General features: G+C 36.9%; 1 protein-coding gene across 2 annotated transcripts in view; it reads right to left on the bottom strand.

The window, feature by feature from the left end:
- SPOPL (speckle type BTB/POZ protein like) overlaps positions 1-27,303 on the bottom strand; it is a 64,554-nt gene that overhangs the window by 17,021 nt on the left and 20,230 nt on the right. For both annotated transcript variants that reach the window (XM_005299662.4, XM_005299663.4), the window contains 4 exons: positions 14,274-14,410; positions 13,965-14,086; positions 13,531-13,682; positions 5,594-5,721 (listed from right to left, as the gene is read on the bottom strand). In XM_005299662.4, coding sequence (XP_005299719.1) covers positions 5,594-5,721; positions 13,531-13,682; positions 13,965-14,086; positions 14,274-14,351 — 480 coding nt within the window. In that variant the 5' untranslated portion in view covers positions 14,352-14,410. The remainder of the gene's footprint in view (positions 1-5,593; positions 5,722-13,530; positions 13,683-13,964; positions 14,087-14,273; positions 14,411-27,303) is intronic.

Genomic DNA, 27,303 nt, shown 5'->3' with positions numbered 1-27,303 from the left:
TCATAGTTATCCTGTAATCAACCAATATACCTAGGTATTTCTCCTCTCTGCCGCTTCCAACTGATAAATCCCCAGCTTATAGTAAAAATTCTTGTTGTTAGTACCTAAGTGCATGACCTCGCACTTTGCACTATTCAATCTCATCCCATTTCTATCACTCTACTTTTCAAGGTCATTCAGATCTTCCTGTATGATATTCCGGTCCTCCTCCATTTTGGCAATACCTCCCAACTTTATTATTAGCAACCATAAATTTATATGAATTAAACTTTTTTTTTTTTTAATGCCACTGAAGGTAGAATTTCCTATTTAAATTTTACAAAACCAGCATAGGCAAAAAACAAAATACTGAAAATATCCTGAACAGAATATTTTCTATTTCTGGTAGAATATCCTGTAATATTGAAAATTAAGGCCATAATCCTGTAAACGCTTCAAAAGGTACATAAAATTACTCACAGGAATAATCCCATTGACTTCAGTGGGCCTATGCTAGTTTACAATTAAGAATACACAAATATTTGCATTTTTATTGAACTCGATAAAATCTGTGTCATTTCAAAACAAAGTTGCGCCAATGTTAACAATGAAAAGTTATTTAGACTTTCAATATGTAAATAAAGTCACTATGACCTTTTTTAGATGTACAGGCCAGGATTTTATTTATTTAGTTGTTTTAAGATTCTCTCTCTCCTAAACCTGTATTTAGGCACCTCAGACTAAGATTTTCAAAAGCACCTACATGACTCACTGGCACAAGTCTCCCTGTCTTCAAACTACAATCCTGATAGAGGAGTGTGGCCCAATGAAGCAATTCAGTTTCTTGACTTGCGAGAGTCAATGTGTCAGAGGATGGTGTTGGTTGCACATATAGCACAGGCTATTTGTTTTGTTTGAGTTTTTGCTGTTCTCACAGTAGGAGGTTAATGGGGCCCTGGACTTGCCTCTTTCACAAGAGAGTCACAATTAAAATTCTAAACTTCTCAGGAGAAAAGAAATCTATACAAAATTAAAAATTCTATAAATAAGAAATAAATACATCTACATTAGTACTTTAAGAGTATAAAATGGGAAAAAAGTAAAGAACTAGCAACATGTAAATAAAAAAGGTTAAACTTAAAAATAAATTGAAATTGAAAATTGATTAAAAATCATGCTCTTTATCCATCCTGCTACTTGTCAGTGGTGACTCAGCTTGTTAAGCAGCTGAGCATAACTCTGCTTGGTTGTTTGGCACTCCAGTCTTTGCTGTCACTGAAATCATAACCATATCACCATATCCTGCTGGTCACAGGAACACTAGGCAGCATATTACAAAAGACAGTCCTGTGTGCAGCACTCTACATTAAATCTGAGGCAGACTGAGTAATTCTCCTTCAGCCTGCATGGAAGGAAGAAGTGTGTGAAGTTCTCCCTCCCTGACTTGGAGTTCTGGAACCCCGTGCAGTGATTCCCCCTGAAAACCAGGGCTAGGTGTAGCTACTCATTTTTTTTCCAAACTGTGCATACAGTAGATTCACTTACAGTAACTCCTCACTTAAAGTTGTCCCGGTTAACGTTTTGTTTCGTTGTTACGTCGCTGATCAATTAGGGAACATGCTCATTTAAAGTTGCGCAATGCTCCCTTGTAACATCGTTTGGCAGCTGCCTGCTTTGTCCACTGCTTGCAGGATTCTCTGGAAGAACAGCCCCTCCTCAAGGGGATTAGAACTATGGGGGGCTGGCAGCCTCCTCCCCCGCCCAATCAGCTCCCTTAAATTCCCTGTAAGGGACAGTTCAGCTGTCCCTCTCCCACTGCCGTGCTGCGCCTGCCCTGCCCTCTGCGTTGGAGCTGCTGCCAGGAGCTTCCTGCTTGCTGGGATGGGAGGGGTGGGGGTAAGAGAGGTGCTGATGTCAGGATGTCCCCCTGCTCCTGCCCCCCGCTCCGTACCCCCTCTCCACAAAGCAGAGGAGGGGGACAGGGCTCAGGGACAGAAAGGAGGGAGCTTGCTGGAAGCTGTTGCTTCCTGTCTGAACTGGCTAATCTGCTTAAAAGGGCAACGTACTTGAAGTGCGGTAAGCGTAGTTAAAGGGGCATGTCTCTCTCTCACTCATGCATTCTCCCCCCCACCACACCAGCACTTTGGAAAGTCAGCACCTGTGCAGTCGTGCATGTGCTTTCAGGAGGAGGGAGTGGTGTGCTCTAGCTGGATAGCATTGACTCATCTCCATGTTCAGTTTTTGCAGGGAAATGTTTGCAGCTACTGCCCTGCATCTATTGTGTTTCCTCCCTCCTGCTTCAGTCCATGCTGCCTTGTAGAGTGTGAGGCTACATTAACAACAGCATATTAACCCTTGAGAGCACAGCTGAGTGCTAGTTCATCATTTAGCAGCAAGGCATTCCCTGGGAAATATTCCACCCTCTGACTCCACCACCTCAACCAAGCTTCACAATCATTCATTGCTGGGTACAATATTAAACTGTTTGTTTAAAATAGTTTAAAAAACTTATACTGTATATGTATACAATGTCTTCTGTCTGGCAAAAAAAATTTCCCTGGAACCTAACCCCCACTATTTACATTAATTCTTATGGGGAAACTGGATTCGCTTAACATCGTTTTGCATAAAGTCGCATTTTTCAGGAACATAACTACAACGTTAAGTGACAAAGAGTCCTGTGGCATCTTATAGACTAACAGACGTATTGGAGCATAAGCTTTTGTGGGTGAATACCCACTTTGTCGGATGCATGGGTATTCACCCACGAAAGCTTATGCTCCAATACGTCTGTTAGTCTACAAGGTACCACAGGACTCTGTCACTTTTTACAGATCCAGACTAACATGGCTATCCCTCTGATACTTAACGTTAAGTGAGGAGTTACTGTATTAGTAACCTCTTTGTTGCCAGCAAAAAAGTTGTCATTATCCAGGAGTTATTAATAAGAAGCAGACAGGTTTGTGGGGTCCAGGGAAGGAAGTTCTGGGAACATGTCTTCTCTGGCTGCAGATGTGTAAAGGGAAATCATGCTTCACCAAAGCCATGTTGACACTTCCCCAACATATTGTGTTTATCTACGTGTCTGATAATTCTGTTCTTTACTATAGTTTCAACCAATTTGCCAGATACAGAAGTTATGTTTACTGTCCTGTACTTGCCAGGATCGCCTCTAGAGCCTTTAAAAAAAAAATAAAAAAAATCGAAATTACATTAGCTATCATCCAGTAATTTGGTACAGAGGCTGATTTAAGCGATAGGTTACATACCACACTTCGCAGTTCTACAGTTTCATACTTGAGCTCCTTCAGAACTCTTGTGGGAATACCTCGTGACTTAATAACTGTTTAATTTATCAATTTGTTCCAAAATCCATTCTATTGATATCTCAAACTGGGACAGTTCCTCAGATCTGTCACCTCTCCCTGTGCGGTCGGAGGCAGCAACAGGGGAGCATGAGGGCCCATTGAGCCATCCAATATTCTTGTCCCTGTGAGCTTGAGTGGAGGCTGTGGGGAGGGCAACAGTGGAGAGAGAAACCATGCAGCTCTGCAGGCCCCAAAACACCCTTGTCTTCCTGAGGAAAGCCTTAGTACCTGCACTGCAGCCTCCCTCCCCAATGCTGCTCTGCCCACAGCCTCCCCACCCAGCCACAGCACCAAGACTCCAGCAGGGGATGCGGGCTACCCAGCCCCTTACTTCCTGTATGGTCACCAGGTAGAGGCAGGTGTGCGGGGCTGCAGCCAGGGAAGGAAGCACTGGGATGTGCCAACCACTTCTTTCCTTGACTGCAGCCCTGCTAATCTACCTGCAGCCAGGGGCTTCCTTCCCAAAAAAGGAACTGTCTCCAGGCCTGTGTATAAGTGATGTAAAAACAGGGATTCAGAATTAAAGTTGGAAAAAAATTGTCATTTGTAGATGGGTTCCTTTGTCATAGTGCCTCAAAACAGTGTAAAGTCTTTCACACAGCAGCCTAAAATAGTTGAATAGTGGAATAAGTGCAGTTTAAGCAGGATTTCAACCTTAATTACATAGCCTTTGCTTGAGTGTTAAGCCAGAAGTTATTTTAACAAATTTATTGTAAACTACTAAATATGATGCTTCTTTCTGCCTTTAGAGGCAGAATATCTCTAACACTTAATATTAGCCAATTATATTTTGAAAATGTGGAGAATTTTAATAGGGAAGAAATATTTGTTTTGAGATTAAATAATATGTTTGAATTTATGGTTAGGAAAACCTATTTCTTAATCGAACAGATAAGTCTCCTATGTTCAAAATTATATATGTATTTTATCTTTAAAATTATGTAGTGCAAGTCATTTTCAAATATAAACGCTATCAGGTAAAGCTAGTTTAGTGTAAATGATTTGATACTGGGCAGGTTTTAAAAAGAGCTCATGAGGATCCTTGCATAACCATCAAGTATTTGCTACATTTGCTTTTATCAACCAAATAATTGTATTCAGAATAAATTCATCATGCAACTCATTTAACTTGTCTGTCTAAGTGAAAATAAGATGCACTATATTTGCACCATCTAGTCTCAGGGGCCACATTTCAATTATTCTTCCTACACAGCATAATGACATATAATTAAGTTGTAATCTTGCCAAGACAATTTTACACATTTCCTGTAAATACGCAGATCAAAGCAAACTTATTAGCAGTTAAAGCATCTATCATCCCCCTAAGCCACTAATCAGTCCATGGCAGCAGTGATAACCTGCCAATGTATATATAATACCAGATGCACTAAGATCACAACCGTTTTCTCTGGGTTCCATTTTTAAAAAGTCATAAGCTGTTTTACTGGATTTTAGTAAGACCATTTAGGTTACAGGCATAATTTATTATGATTTACATTTTATTTCCTCATATGTTTCTCCATAAGGCTAAAATTAACTCCATGATATGCACTAAGTATACAGGTATTTATTCTGTTCTGCTTTAAGTTACCTGCACATTTGTTCACACTGTAATGTTATAAAGGTAATAAGTTATGCAACTAATCTTCAGGCTAAAATCCAAAATATAAGTCAGAGCAGTATACCTACAGTAGTTCGATTTTAAGAATTTAAATATATCAGTTTTTAAATTCCCTCTCATGAGCAGAAGTTGCTCTAGGAACCTTGCCACTGGGTGAAAAATTAAGACAGCTATTCATTAAAGAACTGATGTCCATTCTACTTGAGAAACTTGCTAAAATATACTAGTTACGAATGTAGCACTGTTTCCTCTTGACATTTAGCTTGTTTTGTAATAATCTAGGATCCAAATATATTCCTGAGCTAGTGGAGAAGAGTCTGATTGTTCTTCTAAATAGATTGAGTTTCCATCTATGGGATGCATCAACCACCTTTTGTATAAGACGCTCTACAGCTCATTCCCTAGTCACTCAGAGAAGTCCAATAGGTTCACTGTAATAAGATCACACCCGTTTTGGTATTTAGTACATATATATCAAAGAAGAAAATACTCAACACACCATATTCACATTTATGGTTTTAAACTTGCTGATTTACCATATCTACAAGAAAGTGCATAATTTTATTAAATAGAATCTTTTTGCTTAGATTTTTAAAAGCTATCTTAATTAATTAAAAACCCATACCTCACAAAATAATGTAAGCTTGTCATCTGGTAACAAACCATTAGCTTCATCAAGTAAAAAATCTCTTCGGATAAATTTTTTAAAACCCCAATCCTTGCCTTGCACAAATCGATATGCTCTTTGGCTTTCTGGTAAAAGAAAAGAAACAGAACAGGTATGCTCAAGCAAAACAATTTGTTAAACAGAAAGATAAGGGGTAACTGAGCTTAAAAAAAAAAAATCAATACTGAGAAAGCTTAAGAGTTAAATTGATTTAACTAAAGTCAGTTTAACGTAGTTCATGTATTGTGTCATTTGTTAGAAAATCCTAAACAATATTTACTTTGTTTTTAAAACCAGAATAATTTTCGCTATATTGTTGCCTAGAATTGTCTAGAATAATCTTATTTGTACTAAATCAAGGACTATTCATTTAGATAGTTCCTCTCTAGCTACTAGCTAATTTGTGTAGTCGCCCAAGCTGGTTGGGAAAAAATTTCAATCAGACAACTCTGATTATTCAAAAGCAAAATTGTGAGAAAGGGTTGGTTTTGATGAATTTAAAATAAAAAAAGTTTTGAAATTGTCAATTTGTTTTGACAAAAACAAAAGTCCTGTTTTTCAGGTCAAAATGACCTTTCATTTAGATATTTTAAAATTATTTTATGATCAAATATAAAACAATAAAAGCAGTTGTTTGGATTTTGAGGTCTCAACTGATCATTTGAATTTTTTAGATTTTGGTTCATGAATTTTCAAGATTTCAACTCTCTCCCTTTTGGGTCAGGAAAATTTTTCAAACTCTTGAAAACAGTAATGCAAGCTTTAATCTTAATTATAAATCTATTGATGTCAAAGATTGCACAGGTGTAAATGAGTTAATGAAGGCACAATATGGTGTGCAGAACCTGTAGTACTGGGAATAATGAACAAGAGAACTTTGTTTGCCTCTCAATAACTATATTGAGTTTATAGGACTGGCAGTTTGAAAAGCAATCATATGATCTGAAGTCAGACACAAACATGGAAACCTCTACCCCTACACCACCAAATGCCACTTTTCACTTTATCCTGGTATTAGTTATCATTCTGAACACGCTGAAGATCAGTGTACATGTAAGCCAATGTTATTCACTTTGGTAAACATTATGGCCAAAAAGGCTTACCTGGATCTTATTTAGGTATCAGACATCCTAAATGTTTTAGTAATCAAACCTTTGGTATGTAAAATTACATACCAAAACACCCTAAGTTATTTAGATTGCAAAGCCAGGCACTTGAAAGTGAGGAAATGCCATAAATAAGGCTCCATGGACAACCTGAATTCTCCCCTCTTGAGCATTATTATACTGTTTTTAATTCCATGATCACATACTATTCCCCCCCACAAGACCCTGTCCCATTCAGTGCATAAGGCAGTTTTTCCAATATTTCTTTCCTCATTGCCCAATGTCTTGTTTACTGCAACAATATTGAAATCCTGCACTGAATACAAAGTTATTCATTTCTTCATGGTCTTTTCTAGTGTCCTCATCACTGTAGCATCTGAAAGTCTCTCAAACATTTATTCATCTTCACATTTTCTCTAGAATCCCCATTTCAGATATGGGGAAACAGACAAACCAAGTGACTTGCCAGAGGCTATATAGTGAATCAGCAATAGAACAAGGACTAGAATTTACGATTTCTTGAATCCCAACAACATGCTCATGCAACCTCTCCTCTGGACTCTTTCCAATTTGTCCACATTTTTCCTAGAAGTATGGCACCCAGAACTGGCCTCAGCAGTGCTGAGTGGAGCATAACAATTACCTTCTACGTCTTACATACAACACTCCTCTTAATACAACACAGAATTATACTCGCCTTTTTTGCAACTGCATCACATTGTTGACTTATTCAATATGTGATCCACTATAACCCCAGACCTTTTTCAGCAGTACTACTTCTTAGCTAGTGATTCCCCATTCTGTAGCTGTGCACTGGAAATTTTTCCTTCCTATGCATAATACTTTACACTTCAATTTCATCTTGTTGATATCTAACCAATTCTCCAATTTCCAAGGTAGTTTTGAACTCTAAACCTGTCCTCCAAAGTGTGTGCAACGTCCCTCAGCTTGGTGTTCTCCACCAATTTTATAAGCATATTCTCTATCTCATTATCTAATACATTAAGGAAAATATGGACTAGTACCAAACCCAGGACAGACCCCTGTGGGACCCCACTAGATATGTCCTCTCAGTTTAATAGCAAACCATCGATAACTGCTTCGAATACTGTCTTTCAATCTGTTTCACAACCACCTTAGAGTAATTTAATCGTGATTACATTTCTCCAGTTTGCTTATGAAGTTAATATGCGCTGTGTCAAAAGCCTTATTGAAATCAAGATATAGCACGTCTATACCTTCCCCCCGCCCCAGCCCACTCCCCTTCCACTAGGCCAGTAACCCTGTCAAAAAAAGAAAACAAAAAGAAAAAAATTTGGTTGGTTTGGAATTGTCAAGAACAAATCATGCCAAGTTGGCTAATATTTATCACTCTATTATCCTCTAGATGCTTTCAAATTGATTGTTCAATAATTTGTTCCTGTATCTTTCCAGGTATCAAAGTTAGGCTGACTGGGTCTATAATTCTTTGGTTCCGCTTTGTTTCCTTTTTTAAAGATAGGCAAACATATAGTACCTTTCTTCTATCCTCTTGGACTTCTCCCATCCTCCAGGAAACTCAAATATAACTGCTAACATTACCAAGATTACTTAAGTTTTTCTAAGGACCCTATGGTGAATCCTGTCAATTTGAATACATCTAACTATTCTTTAATCTGTTACATCCCTATTTTGGCTTGCGCTCCTTGTTGTTAATATTAATTGTGTTAAGTACCTGATCACAATTTACCAGTTTAGTGAAGACTGAAGCAAAATAGGCATTAAATACCTCAGCCTTTTTGATGTCGCTCATTGTTAGCTCTCCTTTCACACTAAGAAGAGAACCTATGCTTTTCTTCATCTTTCTTTTGCTCCTAATATATTTATAGAACCTCCTCTTAGTGCCTTTTACGTCCCTTGCTAGGTGTAACTCATTTTGTGCCTTCGTCTTTCTGATTTTCTACCTACTTGCTTGTGCTATTCTTTTCTACTCATCCATAGCAATTTGTCCAGGTTTCCTATTTATATAGAATTCCTTTCTGATTTTCAGGTAAATAAAGAGCTCCTGGTGGAACCATATTAGCCTCTTCCTATTGACAGGAAAGACAGGAAGAATAGGGATAGTTTCCCATTGCACCTTAATGTTATCTTCTTGAGACACTGCTCCCTTTTATCCCTACATTTCCTTCCCCTGGGACTTTACTCACTACTACTCTGATTTTTTTTTTTTTAAACATTGTCCTTATTCTGATGTTCTCCCGTCTACCTTTTCTCAGAATCATGAAATCTATTAGTTCATGATCACTTTCACCCAAATTGCAGTCACCCTTCAGATTTGCAACCAATTCCACCCTGTTAGTCAGAATCAAGGATAATATGGTTGTCTTCCAGATACCTGCTACCACCTTCTTGAAACAGGAAGTTGTCCCAATACAATCTAAGAATGTACAGGACATTTTATGTTTTGCTGTATTACTTTCCCAACACATGTCTAAATAGTTCAAGTCCCCCATTACTACCAGGTCTTGTGCTTTGGCACTTTCTGTTATTTATTCTAGAAATGCCTCATCCATCTCTTCCTCTTGTTCCTCCCCCACCCCCCTTTTCTTCTGGTCATGTTGATTTGCCAACACTAATAGTCTGGTCATTATGATGTAGAAGGCTTGACATACAGAATAATCAAAACTGGCAATTTATTTGGTTACATTTTGTCATATGCAGGTCCTCAGCCAGTTTCAAAAATATCAAGATTTGTTTTAAAAACAACTTGCCTCTCCACTCAAAAACCAACCCAATAGTACTGAAAAATTCTGTAGTCTTAAAGGTGCCACAGGACCCTCTGTTGCTTAGTACTGAAAAATGTTAATTTTTACCTTCTTTGGATAAAAAGAAACAGCTTTGAGATGCCTGGGAATTCTGAAAAATACTTCAAGAATTACGTCCTACGGAAACTTTTATAGTTTGTATGTGGAGAAGCCTTCTCAGAACTGTGCCGACATGAAATCGTTAGTGAATTTTTTTCAAAATAAATCCATCTATAACAAAGAAGTGCCCAATTCCTACTTCAGCTATCTTCATTTGACAGCTCAGTAACTTTTATAATATGGTAAGGTAAAAAACTGTAGCACTGTCAGTCAAATTTAATGAATACAAATAAGCTCAAATATAAAGTTATAGGAATGTCTAATTTCTTTCTTCTGCAGTTAATTTTATTTTTGTGGCAACACTGGATGGGAAAAATTGAAAACGGCAATAGAATTGATTGCATGATATAATGGACTGGGAAAACTAACTGCCGTCACTTATGGTATGATTCTATAAAATCTAGTCAAGCAGCCACTACCATAGAGTACAGAAGCAGAGGCAAATTCAACTGGTATAATGTTAATCTGGGCCTCAAGAGGCAAGAGAATAGTGGAAGTTCGCCTGCAGACCTGTTGATTTGCCAGGCAGCAAGATGTTGTCCTCCTTCTTAGCCATTTAATAATATATTGTTAAACAGAGTGGATAAAAGTAGTTTAAAATATATTTAATTGTAAATTATATTTAAAAAAAAAACTCTTTAAATTGAATTTGAAATTATGAGAACCTATGTTAGCCCTAAGCTTATTGTCATGATTTAAATTAAATACAAAAATAATATGAAGCAATACATGTTTGTAGTCAAGTTTTAAAGAAAATCAAACCATGGAACTGGTGGAAGGCAGTGATTAAGCACCTGGAACCAGAGTAAAAACTAGCCTTTGGCAGTAGCCTCTACTGCAGGTGCAGAGAGAATATTTTCTTCATTTCAGCTTATTCAAGTAGTTCAGTTCAATGATTAGTACATGCAAGGTTGAGGAACTGATTGAGAGTTGAAAGTCAAAAAAGCTTGTTTTCCTCTTCTAATCTATGAAAAAAAAAAACTAGGTCTGAGGAAGAGATCTACTAGTTCTAGACACGGTGACCAGATCAGATCACATTTGTTCCTTCTGGCCTTACAGTCTATGAGTTCAATTCAGTAACTACAGAAAATACTCCCTTTGTTTAATAAATCAGTTAGTTTTAAATGCAAAATGGTTTATTAAAATACTTTTTCTTGTCTATCCAGCACATTTAAAATAGTTTTATTTAACTAAAAGATTTTAAAATGCTGTTTTTGTGCATTTCAATGAATTTTCATCCAAAGAGAGCTTGCACCATTCACCATTTAACATAAATAAAAAAAATGTAAATATCAAGAATCTAAATGAGTGTATGTCAAGCTATAAAATCGCCTAAATAAGTTTGTATAAATAGCATATCCTCCTGGATAGCAAAAAGTACCAAGTTTAGTGTAATGGCTATATTTAGTTGTAAGTCAACCATGTTTTAACGGATATCAACCAATGAAACTCACCCTCTCTTTAGGGAAATACAAAAAAGTATAGATGAAAAATAAGATTAAAGTCATTTAAATCAAGGTTTCCTGCTCGCTGATTTAAAGAATTTAAATCAATGATTTATATTGCTTTGATTAGAGTCAATCCTCTCAACTTTAAGGTACCTTGGGGCATGTTTTTGATTCTTCTTGACCAACATCTCAAAACTCATAACATTGTAAAACTTCAATCACAAAATAACTTCCAGAAAGAGGAAAACAAAGGGTGTTCAAATTAAATATCTCTAGAATCAGCCTAGCAATAACCGCCAACTTCATAAGTTAAAATTAGAAAGCTATCTACATAAAATCAGCAACCAAAATTAAACTGAAAACACAGCAGTTTGTTAGGGGTTTACAATACCGGAGAAGTAAAGTATCAGAGGGGTAGCCATGTTAGTCTGGATCAGTAAAAAGCAACAAAGAGTCCTGTGGCACCTCTCCTCCCTTGGTTTTCACACCTCAACTGCTAGAAGAGGACCTCATCCTCCCTGATTGAACTGGCCTTGTTATCTCCAGACTGATTCTGGCTGCATATTTATACCTGCCTCTGGAAATTTCCACCACATGCGTCTGACGAAGTGGTATTCACCCTCGAAAGCTTATGCTCCAATACGTCTGTTAGTCTATAAGGTGCCACAGAACTCTTTGTTGCTTTTTAGAGAAGTAAAGCAACATGAAAATAGTTACTTCACTAGAATTTAAAAAATTAAAGGATCAGTTCTTTATCCATTCCACGCACAATTCCCTTCATGTCAAGGAGAATTGTGGACAGGGCTCTGCATCTTTAGTCAACATAATGGATGCCTAGAGCTTGGATAAATACAACACAAAAGGATGGCTAAGGTTAAATAAAAATAAAGCAGCTCCAGATTCAGGAGCCAATAGGAACCTAAAAAAAATAATTAGAAAGGCAATGAAAACAAGATTCAAGAGTACAGGTATTCGACCATAGGGCCCAAAAGTGTGTCAGCTGTGGACTCTAAACTTAAGAGTTGCCACTACAAAAACTGCAAGGGGTGGGAAGTTTGCTTATTTCTGATTTTCAAACTAGAGTAAAAAACCCAAAACACTGGCTTCAGCATTTCTTGCTTGTCAGTGTTTAAAATAAAGAGTGAGTGAAAAGTAATAGCTCTCTAACATATGATCCCTCTTCACTTCTTATTTGAAATGGAGACATCTTTTAGACATCATGAACTACACCTTTAATTAATTGCATGAATGGATAGGGAGATTGTATTAAACTAAATAAAGAATGTTATCCTGTCAACACATACAGGAGTAAACTAGAAGGCTTAAAGGGATGGAATATGTTGTTTCCGCCTATGGTAGACAGGAGAGGAAGAACTAGCTCTGGCAGGCATATAATTTGCATATTATAATGTTACCCCAACGCACATCTGTACAGGGTTCCATGTTGTATTATTTGGGGCCTGTGTTCTGTTTTTGGAAATTATTTAAGTAATGCACACAGGTGTAGTTATGTAAGGTGAGAAATTACAGGAGGTATAGCCTGAGGAGTCTGGATCATCCTGAGATAGAAAACAATAAAGACCCAAAAATTCAAGTAAGCCCAGTGGTTCTGGTGTGCTCTGAATTTCCCATCCAGAGATCTGCCAACCTGTGCAGACATCATTTTTGAGTGTCTAAACATTTAAACAGTTAACTAACTGCATTGCTGCACAGTCTCATCATATTTGGTGTTTTTCTTAAGCACTCCAGCTCCTTGAATCATGTAGTTACAGGAGAATCTGAACTTTCATGTAAAAAAAAAGTTTCTAGACCTCATCCTGTGAGAGAAAAATTTGAAAACATGAAACCAAAGGCTCAAAAGCAAGAAGGCATATATACGAAGAACCCCATTTTTTTTCTTTTTTAATCTCATGATCTTTTGGGGACCTGGCTCATGATTTCTGAAAGCTTGGGACTGACTATACTGCAACTGGGAAGAAGTAGACCAAAGTTTAGCGTTTTCTACACGCGTGTAAAGAGATGCCAATAAAAAGTATTTCAACGTAATTAATATGGAAATCGATCAGCAAGTGTCAGCATATGATCAACAATAAGTTAATAAATCCTCTTTAAAAAGAAACAAAATTAGGGTAACATAAAACAGAACCCACTACAAGAGCCAGAAAACAGAATAAAGATTGAATCTGAAATGACTGTGGTTAGCAATCTATTATAATTTACGAGGTTAGCTCAATGTTCATAGAGGTACAAAATACGAAATAAGTTTTTTTTTTAAATACTGAATGAAGATCATATGAGGATCTTAAACATTAGATACTTTAAAGTTTGCCTCAGTGTTTAATTCTCTATTTTAAAAGAGAAAGTAAGTTCATTTCAGAGTTTAATTTCATGGGGATTTCCTTAAAAGCCTGCATTACACCATTTGTAATTCCACTTACCCATTGCTTTTGTTTCTTCTCTTTTAGCATTCAGAAGAGAAAATTTGAATTTTGCTCTGACTTCACTTTTTGGACAACTGACTAAAAGCAAATATAATGACAGGTAGTCTTTGCTTTCATCATCTAAACCCTTTGGGTTTACTCTCAGGCACCTGAAACAAATGTAAAGGACTAAATTTTAAATTGGACAGAACAAATTTAGAAACATTTTGATAATACATCATGATGATGTACACCAACAAGTTAATGTTGCCCTTGTATTTCCCTCCCCTTTTATGGTTGCTGTAACCATGACTTATCTGAAAAACAGTAGATACTCAGTGTTATAAGCCTTTCAGAAACTTCTCTTGATTCAGTGTGTAATATGTTACTTAACTTTTCAACCCCTTAAGTTAAAGGGACCACAAGCAATTGACAAAAATAAGAGATCTTACCACTTCATTTTGTCATTTGGCCCTGATGAAAATGTAGAACTCTTTAAAACTTCACCCATTTCTTCTCGGCAAAAACTGAAGTTATTAATGGTCCACATGTAGGAAAATTTTACTACTTTAACCTGAACAAAAGATGTAGAAAATTACTTCAATTTGATACTTCAGTTTTTAACTCACTTGTCATATAGGTAACTGCAACCAATGAGAACTAGTTGAATTGTCAGCACTGTTCAAACTGTTATAAGAAAAATTTGTCTAGACTGATCTTGTGAAAAGAAAAACCCAGTCACTGAAGTTTGTATAAGTTACCTGTGTGTAACACCAGCTTTCGGCCACAGGTCCACTGGACATCTCTCCAGGTGGTGGAGGGGTGGGGACTCTCGACATTGCCACCTTTATTGCAGATTTACAGTATCAAGGCAGCAGTCCACACTTCAGCAATTTTCCTACAAAAAAATAAGATTACTATATTTAATAAAATGGAGTGACCAAATAATAGTTTAATGGGGGGAGGGGGGGGAGAGAGAGAGAATAAGCCTATTACTACATTTTGGTACCCCGGCTATTGTTTTAACTGTGTAATTTTGAAATTCCATTACGGTAAATTACTGAAAATATCAAAAGCAACATCTAGCAGAGAAGGCAATAGTTTGTGTCTAAATCTACACTAGCTAGGTCCCATACACTCATTGAGAAGCACATTTTACCCAAAGATCTGCAAGCTGGATCCCAATGTGATATTTAGTTTTAGAACAGAACAGACAACCTATATATCGTACATCAAAAATAATTGTGCTATTAGAACATTACCATCGCCATTACCACCTTGACCCCCCAGTCATATTATAAGCCTGGTGGACTGGGTCTTTTTGTTTGTAAAGCGCCTTGCATGTTGTATGCAATACATTAATAATGATAAAGTGAATTGAAAATGCCTGTGGGGCCACAAATTGTGGCTGAAAGGGATTCTGGTCATCTGGGGCCACAAGAGTCAAATGGTACAGGGATCCTTAGAAGAAAAAGTATGCTATTTTAAAGAGTAGTATTTTCTTCATACTTTTATTAAGCAGAATTAAGGACAAGGCATAAACTCAATTTTTTCTAAACGAAGTAGCCATATTACTGGCAATAAGCCATGAGCACATCTGTATGCAACTGCCACAATTATTATGTAGTTGGGAGCTCATTTAAGTGCCTCCAAGGCATAGCCTAAAATGTTCTCGCTGTAATTTACTCTTATATCTCAGTATCATGCTTTCTCCAACATACTAGAAGTAGAGACAAACTGGAGTTTTGTAAAGCATGTTCCTACAATAAAATATTTTAGAAAATTTTTCTCAGTATGTGAAGCCTCTTTTAACCAAGTCCCTAACTATCACTGAAACTAGAACGTGACCACCATACTACAGGTGTGATAACCACAGGCAGTTTTGGTTCTCTAAATACCAGAATTATTTAACTAAATACCACAAACATTTAATATACAAGAAAGACTTCACATTTTCTGATAAAAGGGACTTAAATAAGTTTACCATATTTTCCCCAGTATTTTAGGAATCATGATAAATATGGATTTTTGCCTAACTTCAAGTATATTTTATCAATTGTCCCAAAATCAATTTTTTAAAATTGTTTCAGTATGGTTTATATATAAAGCAACATGGCTAACTCTTAACAGAAAAAGCATACATATTTGTATTAAAATGGTAATGACTGACTACAATCCAGATTAAGTTCTGAAATCTTATTTTACTCACGTTTGAGTCTAACAAGTAACTAAACACACCTATATTGACAATTATTGCACTGAATAAGGAGAAAGCAGTGTCTTGCAGATGGTACTGAAACAGGAAAAAAATGCATGAAATTTTCTATAAGTGAAAAAACCAACACCAACATAGTTCTGCCTGCTTCCCTACTAAATTTTAGTATTGTCAATCCTTTCAAATTAAAAACACAAATTTGATTAGTTGTGCCATTTAGTTAAAAAATACCAAAAGAGTCCCCCCTCCCCCCTTCCTCCCTCCCCCAGGTCTGTTCCCTTCTCTTTCTTCTTCCTACAGCTGTCTTCCTACAACTAAGCTTGAATGTTCCCCCCAAGCCACAAAGATACTGGGCTTACTGTATCTACTCACTGATTTCTCAAAGAAGTTACTGGTCTGGAATTCAGAATGAAGTCTGCAGAAACGGAACCCCTCTCTACTACATGGAGTAGGGCTCTGCATTTCTCCAGCAAGACCCAGCCTGGGATATCACAGAGAACCCCAGCAGGTCTGTTACAGAGATGGATTAGGGGGAGGGAGTTGGGCCAAAAGGCCCCTTATCACATTCTACGGTGGTGGCAGTTATCCATGCTGTATCTACTGTCTTCCATTGGCAGCCTGAGGGGAGGCAGCGACTGACCAGTCAAGAGCATAGCTGCTGTTGGAGGCTCTATGGAATTATTATAAGCATGATCCTCCCATAGACACATTGGCAGCACTCCCTTCATGGTGATGAGAAGGAGCTGCTTGCCTCTGAAGCCAGTTTTCCCCAATCCTGCCCAAGAGCAAAGAATTGGGTGACCCAACTCAGTCTAGGCTGTGAGGGGGAACTATGTGCTGTCCATAGAACAGGCTGAGCTCCAGGAGAGAGAGATTTCTTTTTGCCTCTGGCCTTTTCCAGCCTAGCTCGTTCCCTGAAGGGGCACCAGCTGCTGGAAATGCCTGAAAAGGGGAAGCAGTGCTGAGGAGACAATCTTCCTTAAACACAAATCTACTGGGCACAGCTAGGAATTAGATGACAAATGTTGTCCCAAATCGTTAGAAATTTGAACAAAGTTTGGAATTTCCTCTCAAAAATTCTGCAGCAGCAAGGTCTGGCTAGATCACCACGGTAGGCAGGTAAGCCTGGAGGGAATTCAGGGAACAGGACATTCCCTTCCCGCCAGCGGCAGATACATTTGTCTCTGTCCTCAAGCTGAAATCAAGCTGATGCACCCATTCTAACAGATCTGTGGACCTTTGAACGACAAAGATATTTCCTTCTTCTCAGCCTCAGCAATTTTCCTTAGCTGTGCTCACTGCCAAATTCTGGTCAAATAGTTATTCTGCTTCTAGTAGCCAGAAATTTTTCCTTCCCCACACGGGACAAGTGGTGGTAGAATCTTCATCCCTTTCACATTCCCCTAAAACCCCTGACCTTGGTTTAATTTTCTTGGACAGCAGTGCCATCAACAGAAGCCCCCCATTTCATCCTACCCCTCATAATCCTTTGCAGCAGAGACAATGCAGCTTCCCTATGTAATCCTCTATAGGAAACTGGAGCCCCAGTATACTGAGGGGGAGGGGGAATATCTTCCACAAACACTTCTGGAATTTAAGATTCCAGGAAACATGCTACCACCAAGAGAGGAAAGTCAGAAAGTGCGTCACATCTATATTCTTTGATCCAAAGTAACTAGCTTCCTCCCTGCATCAGTCTTGGCTCAACAGTTTTTACCTCAAAAGCAGCAAAAAGTAAATGCTGCCATGCTTTCCTGCAGCAGCATAATCTTCACCTCCCTATCACAAAGCCAGACTTTCAGTTAGCTTTTTCCAAATCAATGTGTTAATGAGATTTTTTTAAGTTGTACATGCAGCATACAATCTCATTTTTATTGCAGTACATTTTTACTTGGGTATTAATTTGCTGCTGATTGTAGTTCAGCTATCAGAGGATCATCTATGTCTGTCACTCATTTTAGATACTTTTTAACTCTCAAAACAAGTCTAGTTAGCATTTATAAGAGTCTAAAACCTAAAGTATCAGATGTTAAGTACCTTAAAATGAGCCACAGCACACGTGAAATCTTTATGGAAAAGAGTTATTATACATCGTTCTAAATGGGATTACATGCTAGACCTTCTAAAGTTGTATTTCAATAATATAACATTTTAAATTAGATGTATGGATACCTATTTAAATAATGGTCCTCCAATAATTTATCCTTTAACTATTCAGATCATACTCCACTCCTAAGCACAGAATAAAGCTTACTGAATACCTATGATTTGAAGTTTACTTACATTTTCCTCTCCGAAAGTTAAGCAGTGAAGAATGATTTAGGAAGCCTGTTGCGGACCAGTGTTTCAACTACCCACACCTGTTATCCTGTAAGATCTGTTCCAACAGGAACTCGGTGCAAAATAATGTACACAGTCAATGAAAACTTGCTCTATTCTAAACAGATTTTGAAGCAGTTTGTATCTGACCATTCCATCTTAAAGAAAAATACTTCAGTTAAAGAAAATACACTTATACTCATAGCACCATTTTGCAACATAGATTGCTAATGCTCACTTCACTATCTTTGATAGCCTTTTCCCCACCTAAGTTTCTTTAGCGGCCTGCAAACTTCCGTGTTCTCCCATTCCACCACCATACAATTAAAATTGTACTACTGGAAATTCTGACATGTCTTCTATAGTAAATGAATGAACAGACTGTGGAACACATATCTGTGTTATAGGTTATAAAGAGGGAGAAGGGATAGCTCAGTGGTTTGAGCATTGGCCTGTTAAACCCAGGGTTGTGAGTTCAATCCCTGAGGGGGCCATTTAGGGATCTGGGGCAAAAATCTATCTGGGGATTGGTCCTGCTTTGAGCAGGGGGGTTGGACTAGATGACCTCCTGAGGTCCCTTCCAACCCTAATATTCTATGATTCTTAAGAGCTGCTGGTCTGAAACCACTGGGGTATCTCTCTCACCTATCAATTCAACTAATATTTTAATTGCTTTTGGCTATTAATATTGACCTTAAGTATAGTGCTTTCATACTTTAGCTGTAGGAATAGTACAGTGAGAATAAATCTCCTTTTTTTAATCTAGAAAAACCAATACAGAAAAGATTAGATAAATATTTAGCCAAAGGAAACAATGCCATTTTTCCAGACACTTAGAAAGACTGTGGAGTTAAATCAAAGCTATTGAAATCACCAATTTTAATTATGGATTAAAAGTAGCAAGCAGGAAAGCATGATTTTAATCTTTGATTTTAATTCAGTTTTGCATTTGTATTTTTTAGTTATTTTCCTAAAGACAGGTATATTCTAATTGGTTGGTAAGCATTAAAATATCCGATTTGCACACACACTGCCTTAACACTAAATTTGATGCTTCTTCTTGCTAACCAGGAGGATATACTATATGAATACACATTTCTTTAAGCAATTATATAGCTTAACTATTTACTAGATGGCAATTTTTTTTTTTACTTCTGATTAGTGTCAAGCTCTGTTTGGATGGAAATTCAAATACAATTAAAATACACAATTCTTTTTATTAAATAAATGTGCTAGATACGGAAGAAGAAAAGTTTATCAAAACATGTTTTACATTTAAAATTAAATAATTTATTAAACAAAGGAAGTTTATAATTAAATTAATTGAACTGATTGTTTCTGATCATTATTCCCTCAAGATTTTGGAACAAGTACACCTCCATCCTCTTGCACCTAGTTTTTATTCAGATTGGAAGACGAAACAAACTTTCCTGCTTTTTCAGCTACTAATTGGTTTCTTAATTTTGAATGAAGTGAAGTAATAAAATAAACAGAAATGAAGAAAATATTCTCTTCTGTACCTGCAGAAGAAGCTAATGCAATCAAAATCTGGTTTAGCAGTTCAAAGAACTCCACTTTCAGGTGCTTAAGCTCCAGATTTCCACCAGTTCAGTGGTTTGACTTTCTTTGAAACTTGGCAGTAAACATGTACTGCTTAATATTTTTTTAAATTTAATTTAAATGTCTAATAGATAATACATTACGGCCTTAACATAGGTCAGCTTTTTCAAATTTAGTTTTAAGTAGTTTTTTTTTTTCAAATGAATCTGGTTTTAGTTTAAATCAAAAATATTCAACTTAAGCAAAAAAAAAAAAATTTATTTAAAAAACTGATTTTTATCCACGCTGATCTGAATACATAGACAGACAACCATCAACTAATAACCAGAGTGATTCATCTTTACTTTAGCCTGGAAACCTACTGAAATACAATAGCAGCAGTAACTTGGCGAGAGAAATTACCTAAAATAATACTGTAATATGCAATATGGTCTTTAGTCAACTGATCCTCCAAGATAAGAGTCTTTAGATCTTACTGCAACTGGTAGTAATGTTACTAAGAAAATATTAAGGAAAAGACTAATAAAATGAAAGTATTGGCAACAGATCTAATTGTGTATTTTACAATGTGTTTCAGATGACATTATATTTTTCTGCATTTAGATGCACTGAACATGCTTCAACTATCATCCTAAAGAAGTTGACAAGCAAGGTAATCTTTTGTAGTTTACAGCTACCCAAATTTTGTCTTTGACGGAAATTTTAAAAATGCAGACTACTTCTCAAAGGTCAGCTAGTATATGAATCAACTCCAGTAATTCCTGCTTTCATTTATTAAATATCTAAATTTAGAAAGCAGATAAAGACTCCAGTGTGCATATTTACATGGACGAACATTTGATTTGTTAATTTGAAGTCAATACAATCCCCTCCCGAACAATAAAGTGAGTTTGCAAGCTGATTCAAATTAACATGGTCTAGCTCCACTGATACCATTCCAACCCCCATAACCAAAGCAGTTCCATTGGATTTTAATTTATTAAGATTTCCTGTGATTGGAATCAATATAATACTTTTTGTCATTTACTATTTGGGAGAAGGAAATATTAAGTTTTCAAATACCTGATCATTTAATATCTCATTGGCTCCCAATCCTAGGTTAAAGCACAGTGCAAAAACCCAATTCAGGATGAAGGATGTATCACAGTATCAAACCAGCGCATAGCAAACCCAGAATATGGGGCATGCAAAACTGTCACAAGAACATAAGACCCGTACCGGGTCAGACCAAAGGTCCATCTAGCCCAGTATCCTGTCTACAGACAGTGGCCAATGCCAGGTGCCCCAAAGGGAGTGTACCAGGCAATGATCAAGTGATCTCTCTCTGTCTTAAATGTCCTCTTTCCCTTAAGCACAGCAGCATGCATGCAGGAGCAGTGTACCAGCTGTCAATAGATATAGGTCTCTTACACTAGGGCAATATACCTATGTCTGGTTAAGATAGGTTTAGCATCACTTTACCAGGGCAATCTTCTTCCTTTCCAAATCCTACAAATACTTAAAAAAAAAAAAAAATCCTCAGTCATGAGAAGTCTTATTTACGAAGTTGTTCTGTCGAAATATTAGTCTTGTAAACTGACCATTTTGTTCTTTAAAATAATTAATAAAATTTTATTGGAAAGAAAATCTTAATTTGAGGACAAGACAGTCAAAAAGCTAATTTAAAGGACCAATCTGTTACCCTTATCTGGACTTCTGTCTGTCTGTAAATTACACCTCATGATACAAATAATATAATCATTACATCTAATTACAAAGATTAAGTACACTTTTGTTCCAAATGTCAAACTGCATTCCCTGTATACCAAACTACGCTAGACTAATTTCCTGCTGGAAGATGCACAGCATTTACTCAATATGTATTTGCAAAGTAACGGCTATGCAATTTGCCAATCTGTTCATTTGTTCCTTAGAAGAGGATGTTAAAAGTAACAGGTAATTCTAAAAAGCGCATACAAAATAGTATTTACTTAATATTTACTAATTCTTATCACACCAACTACTCTGGCACTGGTATCTAAGCACCTAATATATGCTAATTCAATTACTGTACTTCAACTACTAAACCTTTTTTGTTAGATATGTTACTTTTACATGCAGTTAGAAATATTCTGTGGCCAAATATATCTTTAAATTAGATGTTTATACCTTAGAAATATTAGAAATATAAAGACTTGCTTTCTTTATTTTTTGGAGGACTTGTTGGATAACTTGTATGAGAAGCAAGAGTGTCAACTTCTTAAAAGGAGATTCTCTCAAGTGCTTTAAAATAGATGCTGACAAGGACAATTTTCTAGTCTCTGTTTCTACATCACTCAAGTCCCACTCTCTGTCCTACCTACCTTTGCCTCCTTTCCATCACTGTAGTTTCTTTTTTGGCAGATTTAGAGCTACATACTCCATACCACACTGAACACCCAGATGTGTCCAATGACCCAGATCCTGATCAGAGCACCCACTGAAGCAGCAAGAAATTGACAAGATGGTTCACTTTCACTTCTGCTCTAAAATCAAAGCAGCAGAGCATAAGTTTTGTTAAATTTCTATGCACTTAACTGTAAAACTGCTTTAGTCAAGACCCAGGTTATTCAGCAAAAACATACAACAGCCTGATCTTCAATTTGTTGGTCTTACAGGCAATATGACTCTTCATCTAAGTCACCTATCCTAGCTGCCTCTTGTCCCAGAAATAGCATTTTTTTCAAGTCCGACTACACTAAGGGTAGTACAAGTAGGGGAAAGCAAGAAAGTTCACATCAAGTTTTTGTATCTTTGGAAAACTGCCATTTTTGGACATTTAGTTAATCAAAGGGGTTCCCAGAAACTGAGTGGGGCATATTCATCTAAAGATTCTTCCCACTGGAATCAGAAATACATATAGGAGTTTTAAAAACACCTCACAATTACATTTACCCTCCCCTTCAAACCAACAATTAACAGTCATTATTTTAGTGACACTGGATGTGTATTATACCCATTAATACAAGAAGCTTTAAGCATGTGAGTTTACAGTAATAACTAATATTCCATTTCTAATCCAGTATATTTCTAGCCTTAATATGAAGTTAGATTATAAACAACAGGACTGTTAATAGAGATGTAGTTCATCTATTACTATTACTACTAGTAAAACAAACATGAACTTACATTTTGGGAGGGTTTAAACTCACAATAACTCAGTTTTATGCTCCATAATATGCATTGGAGAATGAGGTCATCTATCCACTGAAGTCAATGACAATGAAAGGTGGGGAGGAGCCAGATAAAAATTCTCAGCGCTAAATAAATTATACATAGCTATACTGAGGGATTGCCAGAGGACAGGGAAACATTACCACTTTCCTCCAACCATGTATGTATTTCACGTAAAGACTGGAAACCCAATATCCTAGTTATCTTAACCCATCTTATCAGTTCTTATTTTCCAATCATCATTTGTGCTCTCCTCTGAATTTTCTCTAATTTTTGAGGTGCTCAAAACTAGATGCTGTACTTAGTGAATTTCCCTCAGTCGCTGCAAAAAGTATAGTGGTATCCTTTCTTGGTTCACATATATTCCTATTAGCAAAACTCAGAATTATCCTTGCATCGATTATTTCATAACACAATGGATAAAAATTTGATTAAAAATCAGTTTCATTTAAATTCAATATAGAAAAATACATCCATTTAAAATTAAATTTGAAATTGACAGCCTATGTTAAGGTCTAAGCTTATTATAATCATTTAAATGAAATACAAAAAGATATGAAGCAGTACATGTTCACTGCCAATTTTTAAAGAAAGTCATTGAACAGGTGGAAGTCAGTGGCTATGCACTGGGAACCAGAGTTTGCTGAAGTGCTAAACCAGCTTCTGACTGCAGTAGTGTCTTCTGCAAGTGCAGAGAGAATAAATAATAATAATAATAATAATAATAATCTTCAGTTCAGTTTATTCAACTAGTTCAGTCCAATGGCTAGTTCATTCACAATTAAGAAACCAACTGGAGTTGAAAAAGCAGAAAAGTTTGTTTTCCTCTTCCAAACTATAAATAAAACTAGGTGTGAACTGTGAGAGGATGAGGTGTACCAGTTCTAAAATCCTCAAGGAATGATGATCAGAAACAACTAATTCAATATGCTAATTAGGTACTTCGTTTAATAAGTTACTTGGTTTTAAATGCAGAACATGTTCTGATAAACTTTTCTTCTATGTATCCAGCACATTGAAGAGTACTATTTAATAAAACTAAAATACTGTTTTTGTGCATTTTGAATTATATTTCCATCCAAACAGAGCCTGACACAAATCACAAGAAATTAATCTAGTAAATAAAATTCATCATTCACCATTTTCTAATATAATAAAGAAAATAATTTAAATAAATGTAATTAAAGCTACATAATTGTTTAAATAAATGTGTATAGATATAATGTACCTTTCTGGTTAACCAAAAGGAGCTTCAAATGTAGTGTAAAAGGCAATATGTAGTTGCAAATTAATGTATTTTAATGGTTTAATAAATCAAACCAACCAAATCAGCTTAAATAAAACAACTAAAAAATACAAATGCAAAACAGTTAAAATCAGTTACTTAAATCAACTTAAATTCCTGCTTGTGGACTTAAATCATAATTAAAAATCAGTGATTTAAAATGTTTTGATTTAAATGAATCTACCCTGCATAATATTATAGGAAACTGCTGAAAATACTGATTAGGTCATCTAGCCCATTTTCCCCAAGAGACATTAGTCCATTTCCGTGGGGATCAAAAGCAAGATTGTTACTTACAGTATATTTCTTTTGCATTACCCAGTCTTGTTTTTTGTGACCCAAGTGACAGGTTTTTCACCTCTATTCCTCTTGGAAGAGTATCCCATTCTAATAGTTTATTGCCATTAGGATTTTTCCTGGTATACAACCAAAATGTTCCTTCCCCTGCTTAGTTTCCCCACATTACTCTCCTCCTTACACAAATTGTTAGCATGTGAAACTACATTAAATGAACAAAATCTCTTTTCAAACAATGACATTTTGTGTATAAAAAAAACCAAGTCTGAACAAGCTGAAAGTTTTTTACAATTGTTACATGGATGCAGAAACTATTTCTTTAGCAAACTTACAAAAAGAGTAACCTTAATTTGTAGGTTTGGGAAGGGCACTGGATTGTCCTCTCCGGAGACAGTAGTCCTATTTTGCCACAGAAAAGATTCAACAGGCAGTGCTAGCATAATCTTCATCATGCTGTCCTACCAATGTTTCACAACTCAGAGTTCACATGAAATGGTACCATCTAACCTCATTGGCCAATAGTTTGTGCCAGCCTAGGAAAATTCTACTAACTTGGTTAATGTATTTTTCCTCCCCTCAATATCAAACAACACGGCAAACAGTGAGCAAATCAATTTGTACACTTAGGCTGGTACATTTTCACAACAATTTTGCAAGGCTGATTTAACCTATAGTTCTATAATTAGCTTCTCTGCCAAGACAGCCAACAAGAGTACCTCTCAGAGCCAAATGTGACTTTCCCTTATATCCTAGGAAATTGAGAGAAACCCCTCAGAGGTAACATCCTGGTTCCAGAAATCGGGTTTATACAAACACAAAGTAGCAGATCATGATGGAACAGCATTCACTGCCAGCACCACCCGTCAAGTTTGGGATGTCAAGTGGAGAGCTAAACCCTGGATCACTCACCCTGTCCCCAATAATGGACCTATTGCATCCAGGATGCAGCAAAGGTACTGCAAACTTATATCAGAAGAAGAGATTAATAGGCTGTAGTTACTATCATGCACTGTTTCCCATTGCCAAAAGCATGACCGTCTTCTCCTGTTCATAATGTTCTTGATAACAGGGTGTTTTGTTTTGTTTTAAGCTAAGAAATAGGGAGGGTGAGAGTCAGAAGTGAGCCTGGTGGCCTTATGTTGCCCAAGGAGGTTCTAGTTTTTGTATCCATTTCAGAAGGCACCCACCACTCAGTTATGCCTCAACAGGAAATATCTGCTCCCAAGGTCTAAATTATACAACCAAGCCCAGAATAATTAAACTAGCTACAAAATATTTAAGAGGCATCAATTAAAATAGTTATTCATAAGGCTGTAAGAAAATAGTGGGCCCTAAGTTTGTTGCAGAAAACTTTTAACACACTGCAACTCTTTATAGTTGCTGCAAATTTGAGTGGCTTTGAGACCCTATGTGCCAGGTAGCAACACTGCTCATTCAAATTTGGCCTGGCGACCCCTCTGTCATTGCAGCCTGTTGCACGGGGACACAATGCTACTCAAATATGGCCCAGCTACCCCTCCTGTCATGCTTGTCTTTGGGAGCCAAGCAGGTTACATAGCGTCTCTCCTATCCCGCTGCTCTGTTTTGGAAGGCAGGCTGCATGCCTTGAGTCACAACTGTAACAAACTGTGGCCGCAACTTTTGAACCAAAGATCACAATTAACAATCTTAGTTATTCAGATGTGTTTATATTGCACACTCAGCCGTAAGGATAAGGCCTTTTCCTGTAGCCATATTGTCAGGCCTAAGGCCTTTTATTAGGAGAGCAGCAGCCATTAGCCAAGAGGCAGAAAGTCACATCCTCACATTCCATCTAAATTATATAAAAACAATGTAATATCAGGCTGTTAAGAAGGCTCCTGCCCTAATAGTACCCATCATCACCAGAGAAAGAAACAGATCTTAAGATGGTTAAATAAAACTTTGTTCGATGGCATTCTGTCTGGCAAGCAATCACTTAACAAGTTGTGGTTGTGAAATCCCTACTTCTTTACTGTTTTGTCTTTACGGTCTCCATTTCTCTATTAGCTGTATGGTTTCTGTTTAATTAATTTATACCTAGCAAAATTAATTAATGCAGTGGGGTATCATTGGTTAAAGAATTGTTTTACAATATGTTAGAATTGGTTAGAGAATTGTTTACTAATATTTTAGTTAAATGACTGGTTAAGGTATAGCTAAGCAAGACTCAAGTTTCACTATATAAACTGGGGTCCAAGAAGGAGACCAGAAGGAACAGAAGAAGAAGAACTCCCCTCTAAGACACAGCCTAAGATCAGAGCTGCTAAGAATCCTCTGCACGACCGTGAATCCAGCATCCAGACGAGACTGACCTTGCCTGGCTAACAGGAAAGTCCGCCTGCATGATCAGGATTGGTGAGCATAGCATTGTATGCTTAGCTTGTGTATTTTGCTTTGTAATTGTTAATAAATAGAGGATAGGGATATTACTGTGTAAGGCTCTTTCACTGGTAAAAAGGTCCTGCAAACCCACAAAGAGTACGCCCTGAGCCCTAGAAATCGGGTAAGAATGGGTACATAAATTAACAGGGTTACGCCTTGAGCCCATGCAAGGGTAAAGGTGGGTGCCCCTAGACTGTGCGAGCAACAGAGAATTTTGTGCAGGTAACACCTTGAGAAAATATCCCACAAACTGGGCATCTCCAGAGGCCTGGTGTATCGTGCCTAAGGCCTGGTCTACACCTAAAAATTAGATCAACCTAGCTCCATCGCTCATGGCTGGGAAAAATTTATGCCCTGTGTGCCATAGTTAGGTCAACCGATCCCCCACTGTAGATGCAGCTTGGTTGATGGAAGAATTCTTCCGTCAGCCTAACTACTGACTCTCAGAGAGGTAGATTAGCTACATCAACAGAAAAGCCCCTTCCCTCAACAGCACTGTAGCTATGCCACTGTAGTGTAG

Source organism: Chrysemys picta, chromosome 11 (genome assembly GCF_011386835.1).
Source record: "Chrysemys picta bellii isolate R12L10 chromosome 11, ASM1138683v2, whole genome shotgun sequence".
In the NCBI taxonomy this organism is placed as follows: domain Eukaryota; kingdom Metazoa; phylum Chordata; order Testudines; family Emydidae; genus Chrysemys; species Chrysemys picta.
The sequence above is the reverse complement of the archived record's forward strand: the minus strand, read 5'-3'. Positions and strand labels throughout refer to the sequence as shown.